This window comes from Tetrahymena thermophila (genome assembly GCF_000189635.1).
Source record: "Tetrahymena thermophila SB210 genomic scaffold scf_8254654, whole genome shotgun sequence".
Lineage (NCBI taxonomy): Eukaryota > Ciliophora > Oligohymenophorea > Hymenostomatida > Tetrahymenidae > Tetrahymena > Tetrahymena thermophila.
In genome coordinates, this window is record NW_002476422.1 from 227,562 (window position 1) to 255,540 (window position 27,979).

Below are 27,979 nucleotides of genomic sequence, written 5' to 3' on the forward strand. Positions count from 1 at the left end.
TTTTGCAGTTAAGATGCTAAATAAAATATTTAGCTAAATTAATTAACATGGTTAACTTGATAATATTAATATTAAATCTTTGATTTATTTTGATTTACAGAAGAGATTGAAGTTTAATACCAGTAATAATGGTGAAAGTCAAATTTTAATTTTTAGCCTGAAAATTTTTAATTAAATGTAAATCTTTAAAAAAAATATCTTCGAGAACAAATCTTAATATTAAACAAAATTACGATATAAAAGTAAGAAAGGAACTTTATTATTTTTATACTAAACCTCAGCTAAAAAAATAAAATATTATAAGTAAATTTATTTTTTATAATATTTACTGTATTGATAGTATAAGCTTAAATTTTTTATGTTTTATCATTAGCGTTTATTACTTTTTTTATAGATGTTCTAAAGAATTTTTTTTAAATATTCACAGTAATTTATATCTAAACTTTAAAAAAAATATTACCAAGAAATTCATAAAGGAACAAAAATGTATCAACTAAATTCTAAACTAAAATTAAATACCTAACTTGCAGAATACATTTGAATAAGTGGAAAATCTTATAAAGTAAGATTAAGGGTTAAAAGAATTTTTAAATGCAGCATCTAGAATAAAAATTGGAATTACAGAAAATCGAGGATAAAATTTGTAACAAAAAATAATAAATTTAAGGTTCACTCTATTTCAATCTGACAATTTTAAATTTAAAGAAATTTAAAATATTAAAAATTATTTGTTGAATTCTGATTAAATTTTAAAAATTATATTAACTATTTGAATTAAAAACTATATTTTCAGTTATTTTAATATACATTTTGATTAAAATGAACAATTTAAAATTCAAAATATTCAATTAAAAATGCCTGAATTATTTAAAAAGATAGAAAAGAACTTATAATAGACAATTAATTTTAACAAGGCCTTTACATTTTATCATTTTTAATCAAAAATTTTGATTCATTTCTAAACAAAGTAACTTGTTGTTATTTTAAATAATGACAATTCAGTTAGTTCAAGATTAAGCAAAAAAATAAATTCAAAAACTTAGCACAATTTGTTTGTTGTTCATCAAGTAGAATATATTTAATGGATAAAAAAAATTAACTCATTAAATTTCATGTATTTTTATTAAAAAAATATGAATTTAAAAATAAATCAAAATTTATCATTAAATTTCAGGTTTATTTTGAAATCAAAATTTGATATTTGGGGTTATGAAGTTAGTTAGTTAGTTAGTTAATTAATTAATTAATTAATTAATAGGAATAGAAGAAGATTTTCAATTTCATAAATTAATTGAAAACAAGCGTATTCTATTCAATATCTATTTTAGACATATTGTATAAATAAAGGAAAAGTGCAAATAAGAATATTATTATAAATACTAGAAATAGTTTACATAATCAAAACCTTATAATAAATTAAATAAAATAAATTTAACAAACAGCAAAAAGAAATAAAACTAAAAAACTTAATAAAATAACATACTTTCATATTAAAAAGTGAGTCCTAGTCTTTCGATTCATCCTCTTCCCTCTGATTCTGTAAATCAAAACATAAAAATGAAAGATTAATCTCTTCCAAACAATATAAAAACCTCTTTACCAGATAAATAATAAGAATTGTAGTAGTTAGAAAATTAACCTCAATAGGAAAAAGGCGAAAATGGTTAAAACCCTGATTAAATATAACAAGCATCTCAAAAAATAAAAATGAGTGAATATATCAAATAACATCAGAAAAAGTCAATGTAGGTTTGTGAATCTATTGAATTAGAGCAAGAAAAAAAGAATAAAAGTAGTCGTAATTCAGCTTGGCAAGCTTCTTGGCACTACAGAATTATCCAATATTGGCAGTCTATCTTCAATAGAAGAATAGTCTCCTTTTCTTGTTTTGCTCTATAAGTTGGTGATATTTTCATTTTCTGTGGGTTACTTTTCTTTTTGTGCATAAGTTGTGTTTCAATTACAAGCACAAACAGCTCGGGAAATATGGCTTCAATAACAATGGGTAATTAATAGATTAATATATTAATTTATCATCTAAAATTCTATTTTCTAACTAATTATTTTTATAACACAATAGCTGCGACAATAGTATTCGGATGCCGTAATGGTTTTCTCAGTTACTTATTTGGATTAAGTTTAGAAAGGGCTCTTCTATGGCATTAATTCTTAGCTTGGATCACTCTAGGTATGTCCATAAATCACTGGGTTCATTCAAAATCAATAGCTAGTGGATTTATTGTTTAAGTTCCTCTTATTGCATTCATAGTCTTCTCTATTAAACCAATCAGAAGATATCTATGGGAGTTATTTATGAAAATGCACTGGATTCTTATCATAGTCATGATTGTAGGATGTATAGCTCATGGCGTAACTTATGCCTTATTCGCCCTAGGCTACTTTGCTCTAGATGTTTGTTACAGGTATTTTTATTTTTTAAAATAAAACTTACAGTTTACAAAAAACAATTACTTCGATTTTAAAATTTTGTTAATTAATTTATAATTTTAATAAATAGAGGATATACAGTGTACTAGCTCAGAAATATATCAAACGAAATGAAGCTTGAAAGGATAGGACCAAATATAACTAAAATTTCAATAAGCAATAAAAACAATAAATACAAAGGTGGATAATATTATTTCATAATGATTCCTAAGCTTGGTTATTTACAATGGCACCCTTTCTCTGTTTTCAGTGCATCTTATGAAGAAGAAATAATCTTTTATGTTAAATGTCTTGGTGATTGGACTACTTAATTATACTAAATTGCTGGAGAGCAAGGTAAACCCACTATATTTAAGGGCTATTTAGATGGCCCATATGGATACCACTCTATTAGCTTAGAAGGAGATAAGTATAAAAATTTTCTTTGTATTAGCGGTGGTATTGGAGTTACTCCAATTATTAGTACTGCTAAAGAACTTTTACATTAAATTGAATAAGGTAGACCAATAAATAGTTTGTACTTTATATGGACTGGTAGAGATTCAGCTATAGTTTAGAGCGTATTAAAACCTGATGATTTAAGATCTCTTTTAGACCAAGATGATGCTACTATCCTTTAAAATTTCTATCATTATTCTGATAAAGGAGATAAAAAAATTGATGACCTAGAAAAATAAGCTTAAATAGAATAACATTAATTAGTTGAGTTAGCCAAAGGCAGACCAGATTTTGATAAATATTTTGAAGCTGCCTTTAATTCAGCAAAAGCTAAAGGTGATCATTTAGTAGGTGTGCTTACATGTGGACCTTAACAATTAATTGATGCTGCTGAGATAAACTCTATGAAGTGGTCAAAGGATGGCATCAGATTTGATTGCCATTAAGAAGTTTTCGATTTTTGATAAATGTAGAATCAAAACTTCTTACTATTTTCTGACTATTTGTGATGAAGAAGCTATAATTTTAATACTAATATAATAAAAATAACAACAAGAAACCATTAATAAATACTAAATAGATTAACAAAAAAATAAGCTTTGATTAATTAATCAATTTATAAATATAAAACTATAAAAAAATTAATATTATATATTATATTAATAAGTAATTTATTTCTCTATATAATTCACTAAGGTTATGTAAATTTTCAATTTTAACCCTAAATTGATTGAATTTCTTCATTCTACCTTTTTAAATCAAAAATGATATTTTTTTTGTTAAAAATTGAGTAATTTGTAGTTGTAAATTAAGAGTTTTCTGATTATTTTTTATTGACACTTTTGATTTACTCCTTTTCTCATTAAATTTTAGTAACAAAATATAATCTTAATTAATGAATTAGAAGTTGAAAATTTATTAATATAATTTTTCTTATTATTATCAAAAATTATTTTAACAGCTTTACTTTGAAAGTAATGATTTTGCATATATTATGTTTGATTCTTACTATTAATCATAACATGAAATTTAGAATCTATTTAATAAAAATTTACTTGTTAAATTTATATATAATAAATTTAGAATTAATTTTTACGTGAAACTATATTTTTATGTGTAAACATTATTAATAATTTTATTCTAGAAATGTTCTGCTAATTTTAATTTTTCATACTATTTTTAAATTTAAAAAAAAAAAATTAAATAAAATTATTATTTAATGAATAATTAAAATTTTAAATATTATATTTAATATTTTATATTAAATATTGTTTCACTATTACAAATAAATTAAGCAAGTGTTTGCAAATTATTAATTAATCTAAAAAATAATTTTTTCAATATTTATTCTTGTTAAATTATTTTATTTTTACATTTTGCTACAAAAATAATTTAATCAACTAGAAATATAATAATATAATTATTTTTTAGTTTCAATAAGAAATAAAAATTTTTTTTGAGTCATCAATAGATTGTAGTTAAGTTTCTATTAAAAACATTTTTTGCAACATCAAATTTAATAATTTTTAATATATCTTTCAAAAGAATGTATTTTAAACAAACCATAAGAATCTGATTAATTTAAATTCAAAATGTAGCTGAAAAAAAAGCTTTAATTTTATTAATTCTGACATAAATTTAAAATATCGGCCATTAAAATTGGAAACATAAAAAATAATTTAAATTAAATTTTAACACAGGTATTAAAAAACAGGTGATAATGTTGTTAGAAAATTTTTCATAGGAGATAATATTAAAAAATAAATCGTATTTAATCTATTTTGCAGATTAATCAAAGAACATTAAAAGTAAAAAGTTTATTTAAGGCGAATAATTTGAATAGCAAATTAACTAATTAAAAAATACATAAAAAACAAAAAATAAATTCTAACAAAAACAACCATTTTAAGTTCTTTCTTTCTTTCTTTAAATATAAAAAAAGAGAATAATGAGAAGCTCTTCAAACTAAAATAGATAAAAATAAAAAATGAATAATTACTTAGATAGTTCAGACAATAGGCTAAAGTGTAAGGCAGATAATGATAAAACAGCTTTATCTGCTTCTTAGTCTCCAACTCCTTCTATGATATATCAATCAAATCAATCTAATCCTACAAAGAGGCCATCTAACTCCCAACAAATATAAAAAGTAGAGTAAAAGCAACCTTAAAATTAATAGAAATAAATTCAGCAATAAAATTAGCCAAATTAAAAATAATAATACTAAAATAACCCCTCTCCTTAGAAGCGCAGGGCGAGACCTGAATGGAAGATTTCTTGCTATCGAAAAATTATTCAAAAATGGTAAGCTGTTATGAATAGAAGAATATATTCATTTTCATGCTTTGCTTTACAAGTTGGAGATGTCATTATTTTTTCTTTAACAGCAGCCTACATAGCGTTTAGCTTTTTCGAAGAAATTGATACATAATCTTCAGGCAATGTTGCTTAAATGATGTTAAGTAATTTAAATTTACACTTATTTTTCAACGGTTTTTTTGAATTGATAATTTAAAACAAAGAATGAGATAAATTTAAATAAAAATTTATATTAAATTAGCACTAACAATTATATTTGGATGTAGAAACGGTTTATTAAGCTTTATTTTTAGCTTAAGCTTAGAAAGAGCACTTTTGTGGCATTAAATGTTTGCTTGGGGAACTTTAGCTCTTTCGATCAATCATTGGATGCATTCAAGAGAAATAATGAGCGGCTATTTAGCAATTGCACCTATCTTTGGATTAGTTGCATTCTCAATACAACCTATTAGAAGATACCTATGGGAGTTTTTTATGAGAATGCATTGGATATTAATTATAGCCTTAGTTGTTGGTTGTATCTTACATGGAGTTACTTTAGGGGTAGTAGCGTGTGGATATTTCTTCTTAGATATTTGCTTTAGGTATTTAAATTGATTTAAACTTTTTACTTTAATAATATAATTAATTGCATTTTATGAATTAGAATATACAATGTTTGTAAGTATCGGGAAATGTCTAGATACATGACTTTAGAAAGAGTAGGTAATAATATAACAAGATTAAGTATGACCAATGAAGATTGTTATTTTAAAGGAGGATAGTATTTTTTCATCATGATTCCTCATCTTAGTTATTTCTAATGGCATCCATTCTCCGTTTTTAGTGCATCATATGAAGAGGAGATGGTATTCTATGTAAAAAGCCTTGGAAATTGGACAGGCGATTTATATGAAATCGCTGGAAAACCAGGATAACCTACCAGTTATAGGGCGTATATAGATGGCCCATATGGATCTCATTCAATTAGCATTGAAGGAGATAAATATTAAAATTTCTTAATGATAAGCGGAGGAATTGGAGTAACTCCCATCATAAGTACAGCGAAAGAATTATTAGCAGAAATAGATGATGGTAGACCAGTGAAGAATTTACATTTTATTTGGACTGGCAGAGATTCCGCATTAGTTGAAGGAGTTTTTGAGCCTGGAGACTTAAAGTCTCTATTACATCAAGATGAAGCAAATATATTGCAGACTTTTTATCATTATTCAGCTGAAGGAGATAAAAGAATTACTGATATTGAAAAGCAAGCTTAAAAGAATAAATAATAAATAGTAGAACTTACAAAAGGAAGACCTAATTTTGATAAATATTTTGATAATGCATATAAGTCTTGTTCAAAATCTGGGCATTCCTTAGTAGCTGTACTTGTTTGTGGTCCTTAAGAATTAATTGATTTAGTCGAAATATAGGCAATGAAATATTCAACAGATGGAATAAGGTTCGATGTACATCAAGAGGTGTTTAATTTTTGAAAAGTTGTATTTATATTATAAAACCCTAAATTATTTAAATAAATTGTAAAACTATATATTTTATTTCTTTAATTTTGTTTTATTGCTGATTAATTAAGCTATATATTTAATACGAAAGAAATAAGTTCATTTTTCAATGCTTTTCATAAAAAAATGGCATTTTATACAAAATTAAGAGAACAGAGAAAGCCAGAGCTTATTTTTTATCAATTTGCAACTACAGCTTCGAGAGATTTTTATGTAAATGAATTTTGGTGTACAAAAAAATTAAAATGGAATTTTTTGAGAAATACAATTATGTAAATTTAAATGATTAAAAAAGTAATAAAAATAAAGCCAATTTGCGATTTTAAAATTGATTACTCTCTGTTTTTTTAATTGTGGATAAAAAACAAGTAATTTGTTTAAAAATAATGTAAAAGGAATTTAGTTTTTCAGATAGAAAAATTAAAGTTTGTTTTTGAAAAGGAAATAAAGACTTTCTTATAATTAATTTAAATATATCCAAAATTAAATTAAGTTTAGTAATTGTAAATATTCGAAGATAAAAATGAGTGATGATTCTTTAACTATTGAGCTAAAAAGCCATTTAAATTTTAGAGATAATCAAAAATAGGAGAGTTAGCATGATAAATGCAATGCTGTTAAGAGGAATGCAGGGAATATATATATTGAAGATTTAAAATTAAGTTTTGAATATTGGCATAAAAACTATTTAATAAGATTCATAGAGATTTGGCAGTCGATTTTCAATAGAAGGATATTAAATTTCTATAAATTTACAATATAAGTAGGAGATATTTTATTTTTTATCTCAATAGTAGGATATTTGGTTTTGTCATGTCTTTTTTGTAGGAAAGAAAAAAACTCAGGTGAATAAACTCAATTTATGTTAGGTAATTAAAAATATTTAATCAACAAGAAATAGAATCATAAATATAAATATAAAAATATTTAATTTAAGAATTCATTTTATTAATTTTCAGGATTTTGATATTTTGAATTTTTTGTTTTAATCAACTCTTAGTAGAATTAAAAAATAAAATTACTTTTTTAAAGCTATTGATTAATTATTTTTGATATTTAATAAAGGAGTAACTATTGTTTTTGGGTGCAGAAATGGATTAATAAGCTATATTTTTGGATTAAGTTTTGAACGAGCTATTTTCTGGCATAAATTTATGGCTTGGGTCACTTTAGGGCTCTCTGCTAACCATTGGTACCATGCTAGAGGAATAGTGAGTGGTTATATGATTGGTGGAGTATTAACTACTTTTGTGATCTTTTCGATAGAGCCAATAAGAAGGAAATTTTGGGAGTTTTTTATGAAGCTACATTGGTTGCTAATTTGTTGTATGCTTGTTAGTTGCATCATTCATGAAGTTGGGGCTGGAATTTTAGCTATAGGATACTTTGCTCTTGATGTTATATGCAGGTAAACCTGATTTTTCTTATCAAATATAAATGAATGATTTTAATTTTTTAACATACAAATTTTAATTATATAAATTTTATGAAATAGAATTTATACAATAAAGAAATATAGCTATTTATCTGCAAGTATTGAAATAGAGAGAGTTGGAGATAGTGTTGTAAAGATATCTATGCATCGTTAAAATATTACTTTTAAAGGAGGTTAGTATTTTTTTATTATGATTCCAAAGATGAGCTACTTTTAGTGGCATCCTTTTTCAGCATTTAGTGCTCCCCATGAAGAATAGCTTGTATTTTATGTAAAATAGTCTGGAGATTGGACTGAAGCCCTTTTCTAATTAGCTGGAAAATAGGGTAAGCCTGTTAATGTTAGAGGTTATATTGATGGCCCTTATGGATCACACTCCATTAGTTTAGATAGAGATAAGTATTAACATTTTTTATGCATTAGTGGAGGTATTGGAATAACTCCAATTTTTAGTCTTGTTAAATAATTGAATTTTTAAGTGCGTGAAGGAAGATTAGTTTAAAATATTCATTTTATCTGGGTAGGAAGGGATAAATCTGTAATTGAAAACATTTTAGATGAAACATAACTCAAGTAGCTTGAAGTCGAAGATAATAAAATCACATTAAGAAGCTACTTGCATTTCACGAACAGTAAAGTATCAAATGTGATTAAATAAAAATAAAACTAAGGAAATATCAAGTACATCTTGGGTAGACCTGATTTTTCTGCATATTTTGAAAACATGCATAAAATTGCTAAATAAAGTTAAACAAATCTTGTTGCAGTTTTGGTTTGCGGTCCTTAATCATTAATTTTTGAAGTTGAAAATCATGCATCAAAATACTCAAAAGATGGGATTAGATTTGACATACATCAAGAAGTGTTTGAATTATGATTAGACATTAAGAAAGACATAATGTCAATCAAATCTAATATAAATTAATTTTCTTTTTCATACAAATAATGCTCAACACTTAATGAGAAATTTTATTTTTTTCAATTTTGCCATTTCAATTGATTAAAACTAGACATTCTTTATTTAAGAAATCTATTTTTCTCAAAATTTGAATGATAATCTCAATAAATTCAAAGTATTACTAATTTCTTCAGCAGTAGCTGTAAACTTAGTTAAATAAAACACACATACATAAATTTGATAAAAAGTGATTAGCTAAAGTAAGAGTCTCTTGTTGATTTTTCATCTTTTCTCTTTAAAAAAGTTATGTATTAAATAATTTGTTTTATGACTATTAAGAAGGAAAATTTATATAACAAACTGCTCCTTACATTCAGAATAGTTAGTACTATTTTTATTAATTTTCAAATAATTCCTATATTTTTTTTATAAGTATCTTAATATGTTTGTATTTGCTTATTTTGGTAGTTCACATAAGCATCAAAATATTTAATAAGTTTAGAAAAAATAATATAAGATTTATAGTCATATTTTTTGAATAATCGCATATTTTAAGAAAACTTTTACATAATAAGTCTTTAGCACTGTTGTTTACTAACAAAACGTTTAAATTTAAAAAATTATTGATAAAATCTATTTATTATTTTAAAAAGAGCCTGAAATTAAATGAAATCATAGTAATTAAATATAATCCAAGTTCTAGAAAAATTCTATCATAATGATTTAATTTCAATAAAATAACAAAAAATTTATTATTTAATTTTGTATATTTTTTTAAGCAAAGAAACTTTATAATTTGATAAAAAATTTTATTGTAAGCACGAAATTTAATTGATTAATAACTTCTTAAAATTATCTCAATAGTAGACAAAATCAATTCAAATAATTAAACAACCAACTAACTAACTACTTTAATACAGCAAAAACATATTTACTTAAATAAAATAATCATAGTATGTAAATGTTTAGATTACTTTCATAAAACTCATTTTAATTTTAAGGATTGTTCTTAATTTAATAGTATCCTTATGATTATATGATACAAAATTCAATCTTTATTCATATCACTTATAACACAATCATATAAAAATAATTAGTTTTAAAAACATAATTAATAAAAAATCTAAAGTATTTCATAATTTGTTTTATCTTTTATTATTTATAAAATACTTTATAAATTTAGCTTTAATGGTTTTTTAGGATGCTTAAAAATTCAAATTCGTTAAGATAAACATATACGAAGTAGAGAAATAGTTAGTTAGATTCTTATCTTATAGTAGCATAGAGCAAAAAGAATTATTTTTTTAAATAAATAATTTAATAAAAATAATCAATTTATGTTTTTTACTTTCAAGCAATATACCCAAATAAATAAATTTAAGAATATATTAGCCATGATTTAGAAGATAAATTGTTTGATTGCTATAGTAAAATTTGTTTATTTTTAAGGCTATTTATTTAAATTATGTTTAAAATGTTTGTTTATTTGCAACCACAAATTTTTATTTGTTGCTTGAATTTTGTTCAATTTATTTTATTCTTTGTAATTAAAAAAGTCTTCGTTTGTTACTTTATTGAAAATAATTTATCTATACTATTTCAAATATTAAAAGCGAGATCACTTTAGCTAATTCATGCAAATATTAATTATAAAAACAATTAATAATAAATAAAAAAAGGCATAATTACTGTAAAAAATACATTATAAGCTGTTCCTCTTAAAATATATTTAAAATAATTATTTTGAGTATTCCTTCGAAAATTTATCCAGATTCTCATTCATAAGAATCAAGAATGAGAAATTTTGATTCACCTGTACAAAAAAGAGAAGATTGTCCATAGATGTAATTAGATGAGTTACAAACATTAGATAATACCTCAAATATTGATAAAAACTCTCAAAATTTCGATTAGTAATCCAAAAAAAAGACACATCTTAGCTAATTTAAGTAACAGCAAAATAAAGATTAGACTTCTAATAAAGATGATAGTTAATAGAGTATTCTAAATCCTGCAAAAAAAGTGCCATTAAATCAGCCTCTATGGAAAACATCATGGCAACATAAATTTATTTAATTCTGGTAAACCCTTTTCAACAGGAGAATAATTTCTTTTTCTTGCTTTGCATTGTAAGTTGGAGATGTCGTGATTTTCTCTCTAATATCTGCATTATTAGCAATTGTTTGTGTTGACATGACAGATACTGCTTCTTCAGGAGATATGGCTTCTATTGTAATGGGTAATTAATTTTTTACTTTGATAATTAATTATTGATTAATTTTAATTATAATTGAAATTTGCTTAAATGTGAATATCATCAAAATAATTAAATTTTACTTGCATTTAATACCTTAAATGTTAGAATAATATATAGAGATAACCAATTATTTTAAAAAAATTAATTTGATTATTTTATAAATTTAAATCACAGCTGCAACAGTAATTTTTGGATGCAGAAACGGTTTATTGAGCTACCTATTTGGGCTGAGTTTAGAGAGAGCTGTTCTCTGGCATTAATTCCTTGCTTGGATAACGCTTGGAATGTCCTTTAATCATTGGTTTAATTCAGATTCACTATTTAGTGGATATTTAGTAGAATTTCCTCTTATTGGATTACTCGCATTTTCAATCAAACCAATTAGGAGATATTTATGGGAGTTTTTCATGAAAATGCATTGGCTCCTCATTATAGCTCTAACAGTTGGATGTGTAGCTCATAGCGTTACTTTTACATTATTTGGACTTGGATATTTTGTTCTAGATTTAGGCTATAGGTAACTAATATAAAGATTTTTGTCATTTTGTTTATCAAACTATTTACTTAATTTATTATTTATAATTATTTTTTATTAATTGAAGACTTTATACAGTTTGTAAACATAAAAATATGTCACAACACATGAATCTAGAAAAAGTGGGATCAAATATTACAAAAATTACTATGAAAAAAGAAAATTCAAATTATAAAGGTGGCTAATATTTCTTTTTAATGATTCCCAAGATAAGTTATTTCTAATGGCATCCTTTCTCAGTTTTTAGTGCTTCCTATGAAGAAAATATAGTTATTTATGTTAAAAGTCTTGGAGATTGGACAAGCGAACTTTATAGGATAGCTGGAGACTAAGGAAAGCCTACTGTAGTTAAAGGATATGTTGATGGCCCTTATGGATATCATTCAATCAGCATTGAAGGAGACAAATACAAAAATTTTCTATGTATAAGTGGTGGAATAGGTGTTACACCTATTATTAGCACAGCTAAAGAAATCCTTCATTAAATGGATTAAGGAAGACCTATCAGTAATCTTCATTTTATTTGGACAGGCAGAGACTCTGCTATTGTTTAAAGTGTGATCAAGCCAGGGGAATTAAAAAATTTATTAAACCAAGATGATAGAAATATCTTAAAAACATTCTATCACTATTCAGATAAGGGCGATAAAAAAATAGATCAATTACAGAGTGAAGTATAAAATTGCTAAGAAAAAATGGTTGAACTGGATAAAGGAAGACCAGACTTTAACAAATATTTTGAAGTGGCCTTTTAAGCAGCAAAATAGAGTGGCCATAAGCTAGTTGGAGTGCTCACATGTGGTCCTTAATAGCTAATTGATACAGTAGAGATTAATTCTATGAAATGGTCGAAAGAAGGAATTAGATTTGATTGCCATTAAGAAGTTTTTAATTTCTGAAAGAAAAGTTTTTATATAACTACTAAAAATATTATATAATATTAAATAATTTAACTTAACTTAAATTACACAAATTCCTTTAATAAATTAGGATTATTAATAAAAATAACATAAACTAATTCTTTAGAATTTAAATTATTAATTGAAAAAAAGAAGATTTCATTTTAAGATGATAAAAAGAATAATTAATTAATGTATTTTGTATGACTTAATTTATCATAATGTCAATTTAATTGTAATCTAATAAATATATATTATTTTATTTATTAAATAGAATCTTAATTTTTTCTATTATTATTTATAGAATAACTTATATTTGTTTTATATCATTGAGTTAATTTATCTCTAATACCAGAAATATAAATTATCCTAATTTTATGAAAAATTATTAATTCTATTACATACTGTAACAAAATTTGTTCAAAATATATTTAAACAACACTTTCACCTATTCATTCAAAGCGACACCTAATCTTAATATCTTCAAATGGTACTGCTTTTTATTTAACTTAAATAGCACCTATTTTTACCATTTTTAAACAATACCTGAAATTTTGGTTGAAGGGGCTTCATTAGGAAATGGTTTAATTTTTGAGAAGGAATTATCTAAAAATAATTACAGTAATCGCAAATCAAAATATAAATTGGATTGAATTTAATTTAGTTAATAAGTAAAATAATTTATTTTTAATTTTAAAAATCAGTTTGGGTAGTTTTATAAAATTATAAAATAAAAAATATAAATTAGCTATAACTCCAAAACTTATCTATCTAAAGTAAAAATATTATCTTAGAAATAAGAAAATTATTGTTAAATAATTTTATTTTTAAAGAGACTAATTCACTATTTACTCTTTATTAGATATGAATAATTCAAGGAAATTGAGAGTAAAGGAAATTTTTTATGAGAAAAATACAATTTTATTTATCTATTTCTAGATAGATACTTAGACACTTTAAATTTATAATTCGTCAATTTATTTATTTTGAGAAATAAAATAGTTAATCATTAATAGTCAATAAGCCATTTAATAGCGAATGATATCAAATAAATATTTAAATAATATCAAGATTTGTCTTTTGTAATTTATAAAGAAGTATTTCTATTTATCAATAGGATTTATTAATTTTTTTGAAATTAATTCAACTTAAAAAAGTTTAAAAAATTATACATCTTTAAATAAAATTATATAGAAAAAAATATAATAATTATCTTTTATCGGTGCTAAAATTCTTCTATATCAAAAAATTATTAAGATATCAATAAATAAGTCGAAGATTTAGCTTGAGTATGAGACAAATTTATTGATTGAGTATATAAATAAAATAAAATAATCTATCCTAAAGATATGAATTAATATTACATAATTGATTTTTCTATGCTACTTTTAGCCCTCCTTGTTAAATTATGAAAAAATTTTTTGATCAGAAATAATTCGATTCACACATTTAAAAATAAATTCTTTGAGTTGAGTTGATTTCTATTAAATATTAAATTTATTTTAAAAATGACCTTTCTAATTTTTCAATTATTAAAATGTTATTTAATTTTGATAGCTAAAAAATAAATATTTAAGTGAGTAAGAAAAATTTAGATAAATTAAATTGATTCAAGTAAAAAAATTGTGTTTAAAAAAGAAATCTAATTTTTCAAATACTAATTTTATTTTTTGTTTTCTTTCGGAAATCAATTAAAATTTGGCTTTTAAAGGATTTAAATAAAAGACTAAAGTTATTTATTTTTTTGTTTGGTTGATTGCTTTCATGCTTGTTCTTTTTTAATAAAGTTAATGTATTTTCTTATTTTTTACAAAAAATATTTTTTTTTAAAGTAGCTTTAGTAGAAAATTTATTACAGAAACAAATGATAAAGTTAGCAAATTTACTTGATTATCAATGAAAAATGAGAATATATAATTTTATTGTGTTTATATTTTTTATAGGAGGAGGTTTTTTATTGTAAATTTTATTAATTTGTTTATTTGTTTTTTTATAAAGATAATAACAACGATCAATAATACTTCATACTATTTCAAAGAAAAATACCAAATATATTCATCCAGCAGAAATTATTAATTGCAAAATTAAAGCTGTTTTAACTTAATTAGAACCTTAAAAATAGAATAATGCTTCAATAAGCTCCTCTTTTTCCACAAATTTAGTGATTAATTAATTTTTCTTAGAATTTTTCACTTAAATTATCAGATTTTCTTATTTTAGTTCATGTCCTTTTAGCTTACCTAATCTTTTGAAATTAATTTTCCCACAAAGTTAAAAAGCTTTTTAGTGTATAAAAGTAGAAATGTAGCTGCAGCAATAATAATTATATAATGTTTGGTCATTTTTAAAATAGTTGAATTTTAAGAGAGAGTTTAAGAGTTTTTTGCTAATTTTTTATCGTTGATAAATATATTTTAATGAGCTCAATAATTTATAATTATTGATAGCTATTCAATTTAAGTAAAAATACTTCAATAAACAGCAGGGAAGTAACTTTTCAAGAAAGCGTCAGCAAATTCACACTTGGCATCATTTTTGTATTACCAAATGAAGAAACCTGGAAGTTCATATCCAAGCTTTTCTCTAGCTTCAGTGCAAATTTTACCAAGGGAAGTGGGATTAATGTAACCAGTATTGCTGGCGTCAGCGGGGGTAGCTGGCTTACCAAGAACAAGCTTATGAAGAGGAACACCAGCGAGATCAATAATTTGCTTGTAGGCAGTTTCAACGAAGGGTTCAGGAGATTCAATGAAAAGAGTTTCGTAGGTGTCATAAGTGTCTTCAACTTAATTGTAGAATTAAACGTTGTACCATGCAATGAGGTGACCGATTTCCTTTTCAACTTAGTAATAACCCTTATCCTTGTAAACAGTACGAGAGAAATAAGGAGCTTAGGGAGCATGAGTGAAGATGATATTCTTATTGTGGACTTTTTCACTCAAAGCCTTTTGGAAGGCGATAATATAATCAGCACCAGGTCCTTTCATGACAGCATCGTTATCTTCGTAATCAATATCAACACCATCAATGTAAGGATTTTAATTAATAAATTCAGCTAATTATTCAGCAACTTAAACGGGATCGCCAGAGGGATTTCCAGTTGCACCGAAGGCACTAATAAAGAGTTATTTGCCGTTCTTGTGGAATTAATCCAAAATATACTTTTGAACTTCAGCGTTTGTGCTACCGAAATCATTAGAACCAATGTTGGAGTGAATATTTTACCATATGCCAAGAGCATCAGAAACGTAACTTGGCATCCAGAAGCATAAAATAATGATATCGTAGCAGGGACTATTAATACCGAAGGAATCCAAAATGCCTGGTCCATACCAGTTGGAAATACCATTGACGTAAGCAATTTTTTTGAAATTTTTACTGGCACCGTGGTAGTTGGTGTGATGGTGTCTTCTTTCATGACTCAAGAAGCTATTGCAAAGAATTGGTAAGACCAACATGCAAAGCAATAAAATTGATTTGGAATTCATTTGTTTCAAATCTTGTTTTATTTCTTCTTATTTTTTTACTAATTTTTAATTTTTTTTAGTATATTAAATTTTCTTCTATTCGTATTCTGCTTTTAATAGTTAATACTTTTATTAAAGTAATCAAAAAAAAAATAATAAATAAATAAGAAACACTTTGCCCACCTACTTGTCTGCTCTCAAATTAACAAATTAAGATAGAAAATTAAATACTTTCAGCTAAATCTTTAACAAAATAAATAATAATTTTTGATGCTTTTTTGTTTGTTTGTTCGATACTCCCTTATTGCAGGAATAGAGCTTTAATAGGATTTCAAAAATCTAAAACTAACAATCAAAAACAATCATTTGCATCCAATAACATTTTGATGGATTTAAATTAATCTTAAAATATGCTTTTATTATTCCTCTTTTTTTCATGAATATTGAAGTCATTATTTGTTACTATGAATACTTTTTAATTATTTGTCTTAGATTACTAACACATTTTAAATTGTTTTGTTAGAGATATGAACATATTTTCAATTTATTTATTTTAAAATTCTCAAAAAATATTTATGAGATTTTAGAGTACGAACTAATAGTAAAGACAACCTTAATATCGCTTTATTTTTTTCGAATAGAAATTAAGTAAACCATCTTCATATCCTTATAAGAAAGAATCATAAATATAAACCTATGAAAACTAATTCTTTTATTAAAATTCATATAAAAAATCAATATAAACGAGAAAATAGAAAATTATAATCAATTTCTCAAATAATTTGTTTTCCTTACTTAAATATGTTTTTTTCTAAACATTTACCTGTCAGGGTTATCAAATTTTATACCAAAAATAATTATTTCACATACTTAGCATAAAAATAATAATTAAGATTAATAAAGATCTTAAGCTGTTTGTTTTTTCTTTAAATATTCTTCTTGATTCTCATCTTATAGTTTTAAATAAATGTGTAATACTTTTATCAATCACCAAGAATAGTAATAGCGTTTACTGTATCCATAAAATTTTAATTATACTTTAAACATAACAGATAATTTTTAATAAAATTGTAAATTTAGAGCAATTTCAGCAAAAAAAGCAGTTTTATCCATCAAAAGTTAAAAGACTATTTTATTCGATCAATCTCATTTGATAATAATTTTTAAAAATATAAAAAATTATAAAAATATGTTAAAATAAAATTCATGAGAAAATAAAAACTGCTAAAATTATTATTTTAAGTCTTTCTTAAACTTAAATCCTTCAGTCTCATTTTAATTATTTATAATAGCTTTTAACTTTAATCAAAATCACCGAATTATGTTTACATATTATTAAAAGTAAATATCAAATTAGCCATTCCAAATTTATATTTAATTGTTTTTGCTTTAGTTTTACCACTAATTAAATACTTTGATATTATTAAAAATAAAAGAAATGGCTTTCGAAAAAATAATTAAGTTAAATAAAACTAAGTATTTGGAAATAAGATTTGATTTTGTTCTGAATTAATCATTAATGAAAGTATCTCTAAAATAAATACAATAACAAAATCTGATGTAAAATATTATATATCTAAATGGTAAAGCAATATTGCCTAAAAGTTAAAAAGCTTAACTTTTAATATAAAAAACTTAACATTATTATATCGTATAAATATCCTATAAATAAACAATTTTTTAGGTAATAATCAACAAGAGCTTTTAAATGAATTATATTTATTATTTTTTAAAAATTATTATAAAAATATTTCTATTCATATGCACAAATAATATTGATAATGAACAACCTATTTCAATTATTTTAGAAAAAATATTTAAGTTAATTTTCATTTTAAAATAAATAAATTTTACTTTTCAAATTCCTTTTGCTTAAGTATTTTTTGCTTTTGAAAAATCATTTTTTTAGAATATTGAAAATAGATTTTATTTCGTTATATTTTTTTATTTTTAAGTAAAAAGCAGGTATATTTTGAAACACTTAGATTTAAATTCATCAAAAATTAATCTTTTTTATGAAGATATTTTTTAAATTTATTATCAGAAGAGAGTTATTTTTAACATATAAATTTAAAATTTTAAAGCAGATAAATTCTTATAAAAATGAAGTAGAATTTTTATCATAATTTAAACTTAGTATTAACTTTAGCACTTCTTACAACTACCTACGGGTTTCATGATTTGCCACATATGCTGATTCTTGGGATAGCTAAAGAAACGCTAATTGAAAAAGATCCAGAAATTATATAAATAGCAGAAAAATACTTTGATCAATTTGAAGAACCTCATCAAAAAGGTTAGGTTTAATTTGAAGAGCATAGTATTTGGTCAGATGATATTAAGTATTGGTATAAATCTAGCGTCAAGTATTGGGATACCTGGCACTATATAGATTAAATTTATAATCCTAGCAATTATCCAATAGATGTTAATAAATAAAAAGATTCTAACTCAAATGCTTAAGTTGCTTTCAATCAAATCAAAGAAACACTTAAAAATAAAAATCTAAATGGAAAGATAACTGTGATGAAGCACATATTTCTCAAGCATTTAGTGCATTTAGTAGGCGATATACATCAGCCTCTTCACACAGTTAGTTTCTATAGCTATTAGTTTTAAAATGGAGATTTAGGAGGTAATAAATAAATGGTTTAATTAAGTGATAATAGAAAAAATAATTTGCATTTCTATTTTGATTCTGGAGCATTTTATTATACTTTTGAAGATAGAATACATAGACCATTTAATGAATCCTTTATTGATTATTTTGAAGAAGAAATTGCAAGACTTATAAAGTTGTATCCAAGGGAGGAGCTTAAAATAAATGATGAAGGTAATTACAAACAAAAAAAATATTAAAATATTTAATTATGTTTATTTTTACATAGTTATAAATTGAAATAAGTTCTTTCAGAATAAAATATAGCAAGAATGGCAGGGTGATAAATTTTATTAAATTTAGATGACAATTTTCCATTTTTAAAGCCTTAAAAACATAAATTTTTTATAAATTTGTTTAAAAAAATTTAAAATAAATTCACCCTTAAAAAGTATATATTCTAATTTATAACTAAATTTAAAAAATAAATAAAAGACATACAATTTGATTAATGGGTGAAAGAGAGCTATATGATTTCTATAGAATAGATTTACTCCTAGATAGATTTAACAGGAAACTAAAAAATAAATAAAATTACTGATGAAAATCACAGAAAAAACTAAGAATTATGCTAGAAGTAAATTGTTAAAGCAGGCTATCGTTTAGCAAATATACTTGTAGATTTTTTGAAGGACGAAAAAGGCATATATACTTTTGATAAAGAAAATTAATAATTAATAACTAAAAATAAAAACAAAAATAATCATAAAGACGGAACGATTTTTGCATTTATAATTGCATTAGTTTTTTTAATAATATGTCTTTTCGGATGCTACAAAAATAGCTAAAGTCACTTAAAACTAAAATAAAACGGAAATAGTAGTAGTCATAATCACAGGCATCATGAATTATAAAATTAAAGTGAAAATTTATGATATATTCTTCTAAAATATTATTTAATAAAAGTCAAAATACATAGTTTATAAAGTTAAATAATTTACATTGAATGTTAATATTTATTTTTAATATTCATTTTGTTAAAATTTTTTATTTTTTTCTTATTCGAATCAAAATATTTTTTATTATTTATTTTTAAGTCACATTTTTCTTTGTTATTTATTCATTTTAAAAAGTTTTATTTAATGTTGAATATTTTATTTAATTATTTATTAATTTATTTTGATTGTTGTTGATTATTATTATTTTTTTATTTCTTCGATTTTTGAAGTGGAATTATTGAAATCAGTCACTGCTCTTAGATTTTTGAAGCTAACTTTGAGACGCTTGGATACAAATGAGAGTTTTAGATAATTTGCGACTAAGAGAACTCACTTGATTAAAGTATTTTCTTGCTATTATTTATATGGAGGAGAGGATAAGACTCTTATAGAATAGACTCAGTTAGCTGTTGATGTCTCATTTTTTAGTCTTCAATTATATTTACAGGATAATCATAAGATTTATGAATCAATCTACTAAGCTATCTAGCATAGGAGTTATTTATTATATTTTAAGAAGTAAACTTTTTATTTGAGAAGCTTACAGCAGATTTATTAAGTTATGATTAGCTAGAATTATTTTCATTGTTGTTTAAGATTTAAATGTTGAAGCAATTATTATTACTTAAGTTCAAATTTGAGTTGTTGTTTTAGTTATTACTGTTATTGTAATTACTATTACATGAATACTCTCTTGGTCTATTTGTTTAGCTAATTCTAGATTTTATTGGTGTATTCATCTCACTTTTATTGTTCTTTTATCTGTAACTTGGAAGATTTAGCAAATAACCAGCCTCATTCAGTTTCCTTTGCTCACTTCCCAAATTAATACTGCATATTTAGATATTTTTTTAGAGTTCTTTAATTTTTTGTATGTAATCTGTTTAATCTTTAAAGTCTTTTTAGCTTGTTTCATTACTGCACTAGCTTTCTGGTTTATCAGGTAAAGAGGATAAATTAAATCTTCTATTTATTTTGCTAGGAGTAAAATCTTTCTTTTGAAGTAGAATATCTTAGTTGCTGTATGAGTTCAAAGCATTAACAAAAGATTCAGGCTGATATTAAATATTTTTCTATTAATTTATTTTAATGATTTTATAATTTATATCTGCAGTATTGTTAGAATATGGCTAGTTTTCGTTATTTCTGTTGATATCGCTGTTATTAAGAATATTTAGCTTCTTTCTAAACTCTGAAATCGATCTCTAGTGATTTTTTTGTCTTGTTCTTATCTAAGAACTACCAATTAAGTAAGTATTATTTTGCTATTTTAGTATTGCTGCATCCTCAAAAGCATAGTTTTATTAATTCTTATCTTGAAAAGTCTTATTTAAAGAACTGCTTCTATCTTTATCACTCCCTTAATTTTATGTTTGTTGTTTCTATTATTACTTTTGCTAATCACCACTCTAATTAATTAATAAAAAAATAGAATATTAAATTAATTTTTGTCTAAATTAAAAATAATAAGATTAGAAGAAATTAAATTAAATACTTGATTTTAAGTGTTAAGTGAGGGTAATTTAGTGATATTATTTTGATAATAAAAAGGTATATCTATATCTTCATTTAATTATGATTGCTAAGTAGCCATTGTCTATGTTGTTTGTTTTAGATTTTGCATAGTGTTACAAGATATTGCTTTTTGGTTGCAATTTTGAGTAGCGTTATCAATAGGTCTCTAAGTATTAGCTTATTATTTAAGAAATGAGTATCGTTTTAACGGCTTAGCATAGTTCGGTTCAATATAAGATTAATCTTATTATGAATTTTAGTTTTAAGTTTTTGGATAAATATTTGATATTTATATTTTGTTGTTTAGAAAAGCTAAGGTACTGTTATTCGCATTCTTGTTAATTAGGCTATTAATATGATTATAGTTATTTTATTAACTATTTCTTGAATTGTTTTTCCTCTTTTTTTTGTACTAAGTAAATTACTCATTGTACTAAGTGATTGACTATTTCACATGTGAATTTTTAATAAGCATGCACATCAAAATATTATTTATGTTCATGCTTGCCCAGTCTTTAGGGTTTGTGTTTGATTTCTTTAATTAAGTCTTCATTTAATAAGGATAATAAACATCTAATTCATAGATTACAGTACAAGAAGTTTTGTAAATCTCCATGAATCTGTTAAAAAACATTCCGAAAAAATCACGAATAGTTTAATTATATTACGAGTTCTAATATTTTACGTTAAATTGATAGCTTCCTCCTTATTAATTAAGCAAGTTGTAAATATCATTCCAGTTAATTTTCAATTAATCTTTCTACAAGCGATCAGGAACTTACTTGATAATGCATTTATTTGTATTGGATATGTTATTATTGTTTTAAGAAGTGTTGTTATTTTAATTAAAGCTTAAATTGTTATTGCTTTAAGGAAAATTTAAATTATTAATGTTTTGTTAACTGCTTAAGTTGTTATTATTTTGAGAACTACTTTCGTTAATTTCTGGCTACTATATTTACTATACAAAACTTTCTAATTGTTAAATTTATCCTTGATTTGGAGGTTGCTTTAAGCTTGTATGGCGTTTAGGCACACTGGTTGATGTGGAAGAAGTGGAATAAGTGTTTCCTTAGCCTTAGAAGCTTTATGAGTTTTGCTAGTAAGAATTTGGATTTTAAGAAACTCCTCTTTGCTTATTAAAATGATTTTGTGGCCTTTACAACATCATCTAAGTGTATTTCTTATTTGGTGATAAAGGATGAACAATTGCTGCACTGCTAGCTGGTAATGGTTTTTATAGTTAAATAAGATTGTTTCTCTGGCTATTTAAATTTGATTAGCATTCGACTTTATTGAGGTTGTCTCCTAAAAATTATCTGAAATTTTCTTCTTTTTTCAAGAGATCTTTGATTTTTGTTGGTGAGGAGGGCACAATAGGTTCACAAACTGAATTTTTATCAATGTTATCAAATATAAAATTATAAAAAGAATTAGTTTAGTTGTTAACAGCACCTTTACTATTGCAGTCGCTTTTAATCGTTTACTTGACTTTATCATCTTACTCTAAAATTTAATTTGAATTTTGTATTAGAATGATGTTGGAATTTTTATTTGGAATTGTATTTTCGTTTAAATTAATCAAAATTGTTGAGCTTTTTCCATCTGTTTAATTCTCATTAGTAATTCTATTTGATTGTTTTTATATCTATCTTTGTGTATTCTAATAAGGTAATTGAGGAGCAACTAAATTAGGGTTCAGAAGGTTCGATTCTTTTTTTGGACTTATTTGAATTTTCCCAAGTTATTTCGTTACTTCTTCTGCCTCTACTTTAATGAAATTAGATAATTTTTTTTTTACAGTATCAATCAAAATATTAAGCAGCAAGCAGATAAATGAGAACTAAAGTTATTATGAAAAAAGAATTAATTAATAAAGAAATTAACTCATAAATACTTCTAACATCGAGTAGAAAATGATTAAAAATGTTTTATAAAATTTATTAAATTAAATTATTATTTTTCGGTTACTTGCAATATCTAATTTAATTTAAACAATTTATTGATAATAATATCAAAATATGCTTTTTAGACCACTAGCTTACTTTGTTTAAAAACTATTTGGAATATTATCAACACTTTCATTATACAATATAAACTAATTTTATGAAAACAATAAATTACTTTGTTACACAAGTTATTAGAAAATATCTTGAAGATTTCATTTGCCTTTTATTTCATGTCAATCGCAACAAAAAACTGTGTGAATAATTCTAAAATTTAAGGAAGCTTTCCACTAAAAACTGTCCTGATTTGCAAATTAGGATAAATGCATTTCATTACATCATAAGAAACTTTTTCAAATACTCTTGATGAATTAAAAACAAAAATTTTCAAAAAAGTTATTTTTAATTTCTAATTGTTTTACATGCGTTGCTATTTATTCAAAGATCTAGAACTAAATATTATTTCAAGTACATTTTGCTCTTTTGCAGCCCTAATCTTTTCTTACTTTTTCGCTTTTAACAGCTCTCTTAAGCAATCCTTCATTGATAAAGGATCTTTTTGGCTAAGTGATACATTTTGTTATAGTTTTTGGAGCTCTTCTACTCTTTCTTTTAAAATAGCACCTATTTGCTCCATGAATAAATGATAGTAAAACCGATATTTTCACCTACTTTATTAGGTGTCTGTTGCTTTTTATTTTTATACTTCTTCCTTATCTCTTCTCCTATCAAAATTATAGTTAATAATAAACCTTATTTACTTTAATTTAACAAATATAATAAGAATTAATAATACAGTTTGATAAAAGGATTAAATTGTCACCTAATTCAATTAATTATAATCATTCAGATAAATTCCTTCATCAATTAATACAATAATAAATTAATATATTGATTGATAGATAAATAAATAGATAGATAGATATCTCTACAAATATTAATACCAACATGAATATTTTGTAATTACAAACTTTTTACCATTTAATAATAATTTCTAACAAATTTGAAAGTATTCTTATATTAAAATTAAATTATTTTTTTAACATCATCCTTTTTCAATTATTTATTAGTACTATAAATTTACTTTCTAATTAATTTAGTAAATCATATAAAAATCTGACTTTTAAAATATTTTTAATCTTAAAGTTTAACATAGAATAAGATAAAATATATATTTATATTTAAATGGTTAATTAAAATGAACAAGTCAACTTTTATTTTACATAATTTAATGAAATTTAATAAAATCATGAATTTAATATTTATAAAAATACTCAAAGTAGTTTTAAATTTTTTTTTTTTTGAAGAAAAATTTCTAAAAAATGATTTCAATAAAAATTTGTTCTTAAGTTTTATTACTAATATTTATAACATACACAAATTAGATTTATATTTTTTTAATTTGGAAGAATAATTTAAAGGTAATTTAATTTTTTGTAAAAATTCTTAAGGCTATAAAATAAATTCATTTTTTGTTTAAATTATTGATTACTTTGGTGTATTTTAATATTTAAAAACTAATCTTGAAAACTTGGAAAACTTAATTTTATATAATTACTCAAAAATAGTTAAAAAATGAAATAATTATTAACAGATTTATCTAAAATTCATGCTGATTATAATGTAAATTTTTTAATTTTTTTACAGTTTAACTTTTTCATAATAAATTGATCAGAAAAATATGAGAACAAATTTAAATAAAGTGTGAAAGAATAAAGGAAATATTCATAATAAATCTTAAATAAAATAGATAAATTATTAACAAAATATTCAAAAATGCTGGTAAGAAAATTATTTAATTTGAAAGATATAGAAAACAGACTTTTTTACCAAAAGAAATTAATAGTATGTATACCCTTATCATAAAAAATAATTGATCAGAAAAAAATTGAGAAATAATTTATAAAATAAATCTTGAAAGAAAAAATGAAAATTGGATAATAATAATTACTTTAAATTTAAAATTAAAAATAAGATGAAATCACAACAAAAGAAGAAACAAAAACAACAATAAAAATATACAAATTTAAAATATGTAACTTTAAAACTGAATGTATTAAAATAGTTTGTAAATCTATCTTATCAAAAAGTTTTTAAAATACTTTGAGCCAACCGATAAAGCCTTGCATATTGATCTTAAGTAAATTTTTGCTCCTAAAAAATGAATGCTAAATATTATTCATTTTAAAAGCTCAAATAGTATTGGAAACGAAGATCTATCTAGTTTAGGAAAGGTTTTATCAACATACAAAGATCTCTAAACTTTAGTTTTATGGTTAAGGTAAAAATAATGTCTTAAAATCAATATCGCTATAATTTTTAATTTTATTTTCAAAAATTTTTTAATTACTTTGAATCTTTTCAATAATATTTATTTGTTTTTCTTTTTTTATCTTTTCAGGGGGGAGTAATAGGTGGGACGAATTATATTTCTTATTTTTTAAAGAGGAATATGATGGTATTTAAAAAAATAAAATATATGTTTTCCACTTATTGCACCCTCTCCCATATACATACATATATACATAAATTACTTACTTTTTACAATTTATATTTTATTAGACATAACTGCATCAAATAAGAAGGTCTTTCAAACTTTACTTAAAGTTTAACTAAATGTAGAGAAATTAAATAATTTACACTTTTGTACAGGTAAAATAAAAATCATTTATTTTGTCTTAAATTTTAATTTATGAAATATTTATTTTATTCATTTATATGAAAAATTTTAAATACTTTTCTATTAAAATAAATAGTCGTAATATATTCGAATTACAAACTGTATAGCTTTTAAGTTAATTAATCGCAAATTTAGTTAACCTCTAAACTTTAAATCTTGATTTAGCGTTAGACATTTACATTCTTTTATTTTTATTATATCTAAAATATATTTCAAATAATAAGATAATTTTAATCTCCTAACAATTATCAATTTAATGAAAACGATGCAACCTTTTTAAGTTCTGCCTTAGAAAAGTTAACTAATCTCTAAAGCCTAAAACTATAATTAAAGTATCTTTATTTCTATTCATTATTTATTTTTTTATTCTATTCAATCAAATATTTATTGTTTTAAATATCAAACATTTTGTTCACAACTTCTTTAATTTTATTTTTATTACCCATGAAAAACATTTTTCTTTTATAGTTCATGTAAACTAAGCAACGAAAAGACGAGAATTTTAGCATCTGCATTGAAAAATTTGAGAAATCTAAAATAACTTAATCTTGATCTTGAGTAATTTAGTTTGATTAATTTTTTAGATTAAATTTTCTTTCTACTTTAATTGATTTAGAGTATCAATTATTTTATTTAAATAGATTTAATTAAATTGGAAATGAAGGTTTATCCTCTTTAGCTTAATCTTTTAATTTTGAAAATCTATCAACTTTGAAACTCTATTTAAGGTAATAATTAATAGTTTGTTAATGCTATAATTATATATTTAAATTAAACTCTTGAAAAAATTATTTAAACATAAATTACTATAAATCAATCGCCACTTTATAAATTCATAAAAAAGTTACTTATTTTTTCAATTTTTTAAAGGGATAACAAATTCGGACTAGTAGGTTTGCAAAATCTATGCTATGGCTTATAATAATGCTAAAACTTAACATTTCTCATTCTTGATTTAAGGTAAAATGTTTATAAATAAATATAAAAAATTTGATCTCTTTTTATCAACAAATAGTTTTATACCCTATTTATTTATTATTTAATTATTTCATATGTTAGAATAGAGAAAATATATTTATACCAATGTTTATACAATTTGAAAAATATTTAATTTAAGTAATTTTATTTATTTTTTGATAATAAAAGAAATATTCTACCATATAATCACTTTGAAGATGAATAAGCTATATCTTTAAGTTCTGCTTTAATTTAATGCTTAAATCTGATAAATTTCGAGCTATTTATGAAGTAAGATATTTTTTAAATGTTATACTAAGTCAAATTTTATAAAATAAAATGATAAAAATTTAAGTTTATGAAAAATAAAAAATTTTTTCATTTATTTTTTAATTTAAATGTAAATATTTTAAATCAATAAAATTTAAAAATATTATTATAATTTATAATTAGGTTATCAAATAATAAAAGAAGTCTAAGAGCTGTAAAAACAAATATAAATAAAATAAAGTTTTTAACATTGAAAAAATTACATTTTTAGAATTATTGATATCCAAAACACAATTTAAAAAATAATTTATACTTGTTGATAAAAAATTAATGATTTCAAATAAAGTGTAAAGTTAAAATATTTTAACTATATCTGTTTATATTTATATTTAGCTTTACTCTTTTATAATTATATGAATTTTTTATTTCATATTCTTTAATTAAAAAATAATTTCTTAGATTATTAAAACCAAAATATTTAATAAATTTAATTTTTTAAAACTCAATTTTTTTTAAATCATATTTTTCCTAACCTTGCATCCTTGCAAAAGCTATCTTAATCTTTAAAAATATAAATGTTTTGTTACAGATAAATTTCTGATATTTTAATACCAGGATTATGCTTAATTTAAAATGAAAAAAATAAATTAAAGTATTTATCAAAAAGTATGTAAAGGCATTATTCAATAAAATTCATAAATTGAATATAATATATAAAAAACATATAATATAAAAAGTGTTCAAATACAATATTCAATATTTTTTCAAAAAAATTTTTGGTGGTTTTCATGGTAATTAATTATATGGGATTTT

General features: G+C 22.8%; 8 protein-coding genes across 8 annotated transcripts; 6 read left to right on the forward strand and 2 right to left on the reverse strand. All coding sequences in view use genetic code 6, as the record gives it.

Moving 5' to 3' along the window:
- Positions 1-1,557: 1,557 nt before the first annotated feature.
- On the forward strand, positions 1,558-3,350 carry TTHERM_000513199 (ferric reductase-like transmembrane component family protein; the record flags this gene model as incomplete). The annotated part of the gene is made up of 3 exons (XM_012797467.1): positions 1,558-2,005; positions 2,081-2,423; positions 2,519-3,350. The coding sequence occupies 3 exons, from the start codon at positions 1,558-1,560 to the stop codon at positions 3,348-3,350; spliced, it is 1,623 nt and encodes a 540-aa protein (XP_012652921.1).
- Positions 3,351-4,834: 1,484 nt separating this feature from the next.
- Positions 4,835-6,683, forward strand: TTHERM_000513200 (ferric reductase-like transmembrane component family protein; the record flags this gene model as incomplete). Its single annotated transcript, XM_012797468.1, has 3 exons — positions 4,835-5,348; positions 5,447-5,789; positions 5,852-6,683. 3 exons carry the CDS (start codon positions 4,835-4,837, stop codon positions 6,681-6,683), a joined length of 1,689 nt encoding a protein of 562 aa, XP_012652922.1.
- A 1,181-nt stretch (positions 6,684-7,864) lies between these two features.
- TTHERM_00513201 (ferric reductase-like transmembrane component family protein) lies at positions 7,865-9,022 on the forward strand (the record flags this gene model as incomplete). Its single annotated transcript, XM_001470725.1, has 2 exons — positions 7,865-8,118; positions 8,206-9,022. The coding sequence occupies 2 exons, from the start codon at positions 7,865-7,867 to the stop codon at positions 9,020-9,022; spliced, it is 1,071 nt and encodes a 356-aa protein (XP_001470775.1).
- Positions 9,023-10,837: 1,815 nt separating this feature from the next.
- On the forward strand, positions 10,838-12,734 carry TTHERM_00515210 (ferric reductase-like transmembrane component family protein; the record flags this gene model as incomplete). Its single annotated transcript, XM_001015231.1, has 3 exons — positions 10,838-11,282; positions 11,475-11,817; positions 11,903-12,734. The coding sequence occupies 3 exons, from the start codon at positions 10,838-10,840 to the stop codon at positions 12,732-12,734; spliced, it is 1,620 nt and encodes a 539-aa protein (XP_001015231.1).
- A 2,471-nt stretch (positions 12,735-15,205) lies between these two features.
- On the reverse strand, positions 15,206-16,222 carry TTHERM_00515220 (glycoside hydrolase family 18 protein; the record flags this gene model as incomplete). The annotated part of the gene is made up of 1 exon (XM_001015232.1): positions 15,206-16,222. One exon carries the CDS (start codon positions 16,220-16,222, stop codon positions 15,206-15,208), a length of 1,017 nt encoding a protein of 338 aa, XP_001015232.1.
- Positions 16,223-18,304: 2,082 nt separating this feature from the next.
- TTHERM_00515230 (p1/s1 nuclease) lies at positions 18,305-19,735 on the forward strand (the record flags this gene model as incomplete). The annotated part of the gene is made up of 2 exons (XM_001015233.3): positions 18,305-19,034; positions 19,296-19,735. 2 exons carry the CDS (start codon positions 18,305-18,307, stop codon positions 19,733-19,735), a joined length of 1,170 nt encoding a protein of 389 aa, XP_001015233.2.
- A 311-nt stretch (positions 19,736-20,046) lies between these two features.
- Positions 20,047-23,896, reverse strand: TTHERM_00515240 (hypothetical protein; the record flags this gene model as incomplete). The annotated part of the gene is made up of 4 exons (XM_001015234.2): positions 20,047-21,207; positions 21,294-23,156; positions 23,438-23,621; positions 23,682-23,896. The coding sequence occupies 4 exons, from the start codon at positions 23,894-23,896 to the stop codon at positions 20,047-20,049; spliced, it is 3,423 nt and encodes a 1,140-aa protein (XP_001015234.2).
- A 1,338-nt stretch (positions 23,897-25,234) lies between these two features.
- TTHERM_000515249 (hypothetical protein) lies at positions 25,235-27,446 on the forward strand (the record flags this gene model as incomplete). Its single annotated transcript, XM_012797469.1, has 11 exons — positions 25,235-25,294; positions 25,350-25,399; positions 25,451-25,540; positions 25,822-25,911; positions 26,016-26,105; positions 26,164-26,271; positions 26,408-26,497; positions 26,581-26,667; positions 26,810-26,899; positions 27,086-27,187; positions 27,350-27,446. 11 exons carry the CDS (start codon positions 25,235-25,237, stop codon positions 27,444-27,446), a joined length of 954 nt encoding a protein of 317 aa, XP_012652923.1.
- Between the last annotated feature and the right edge of the window lie 533 nt (positions 27,447-27,979).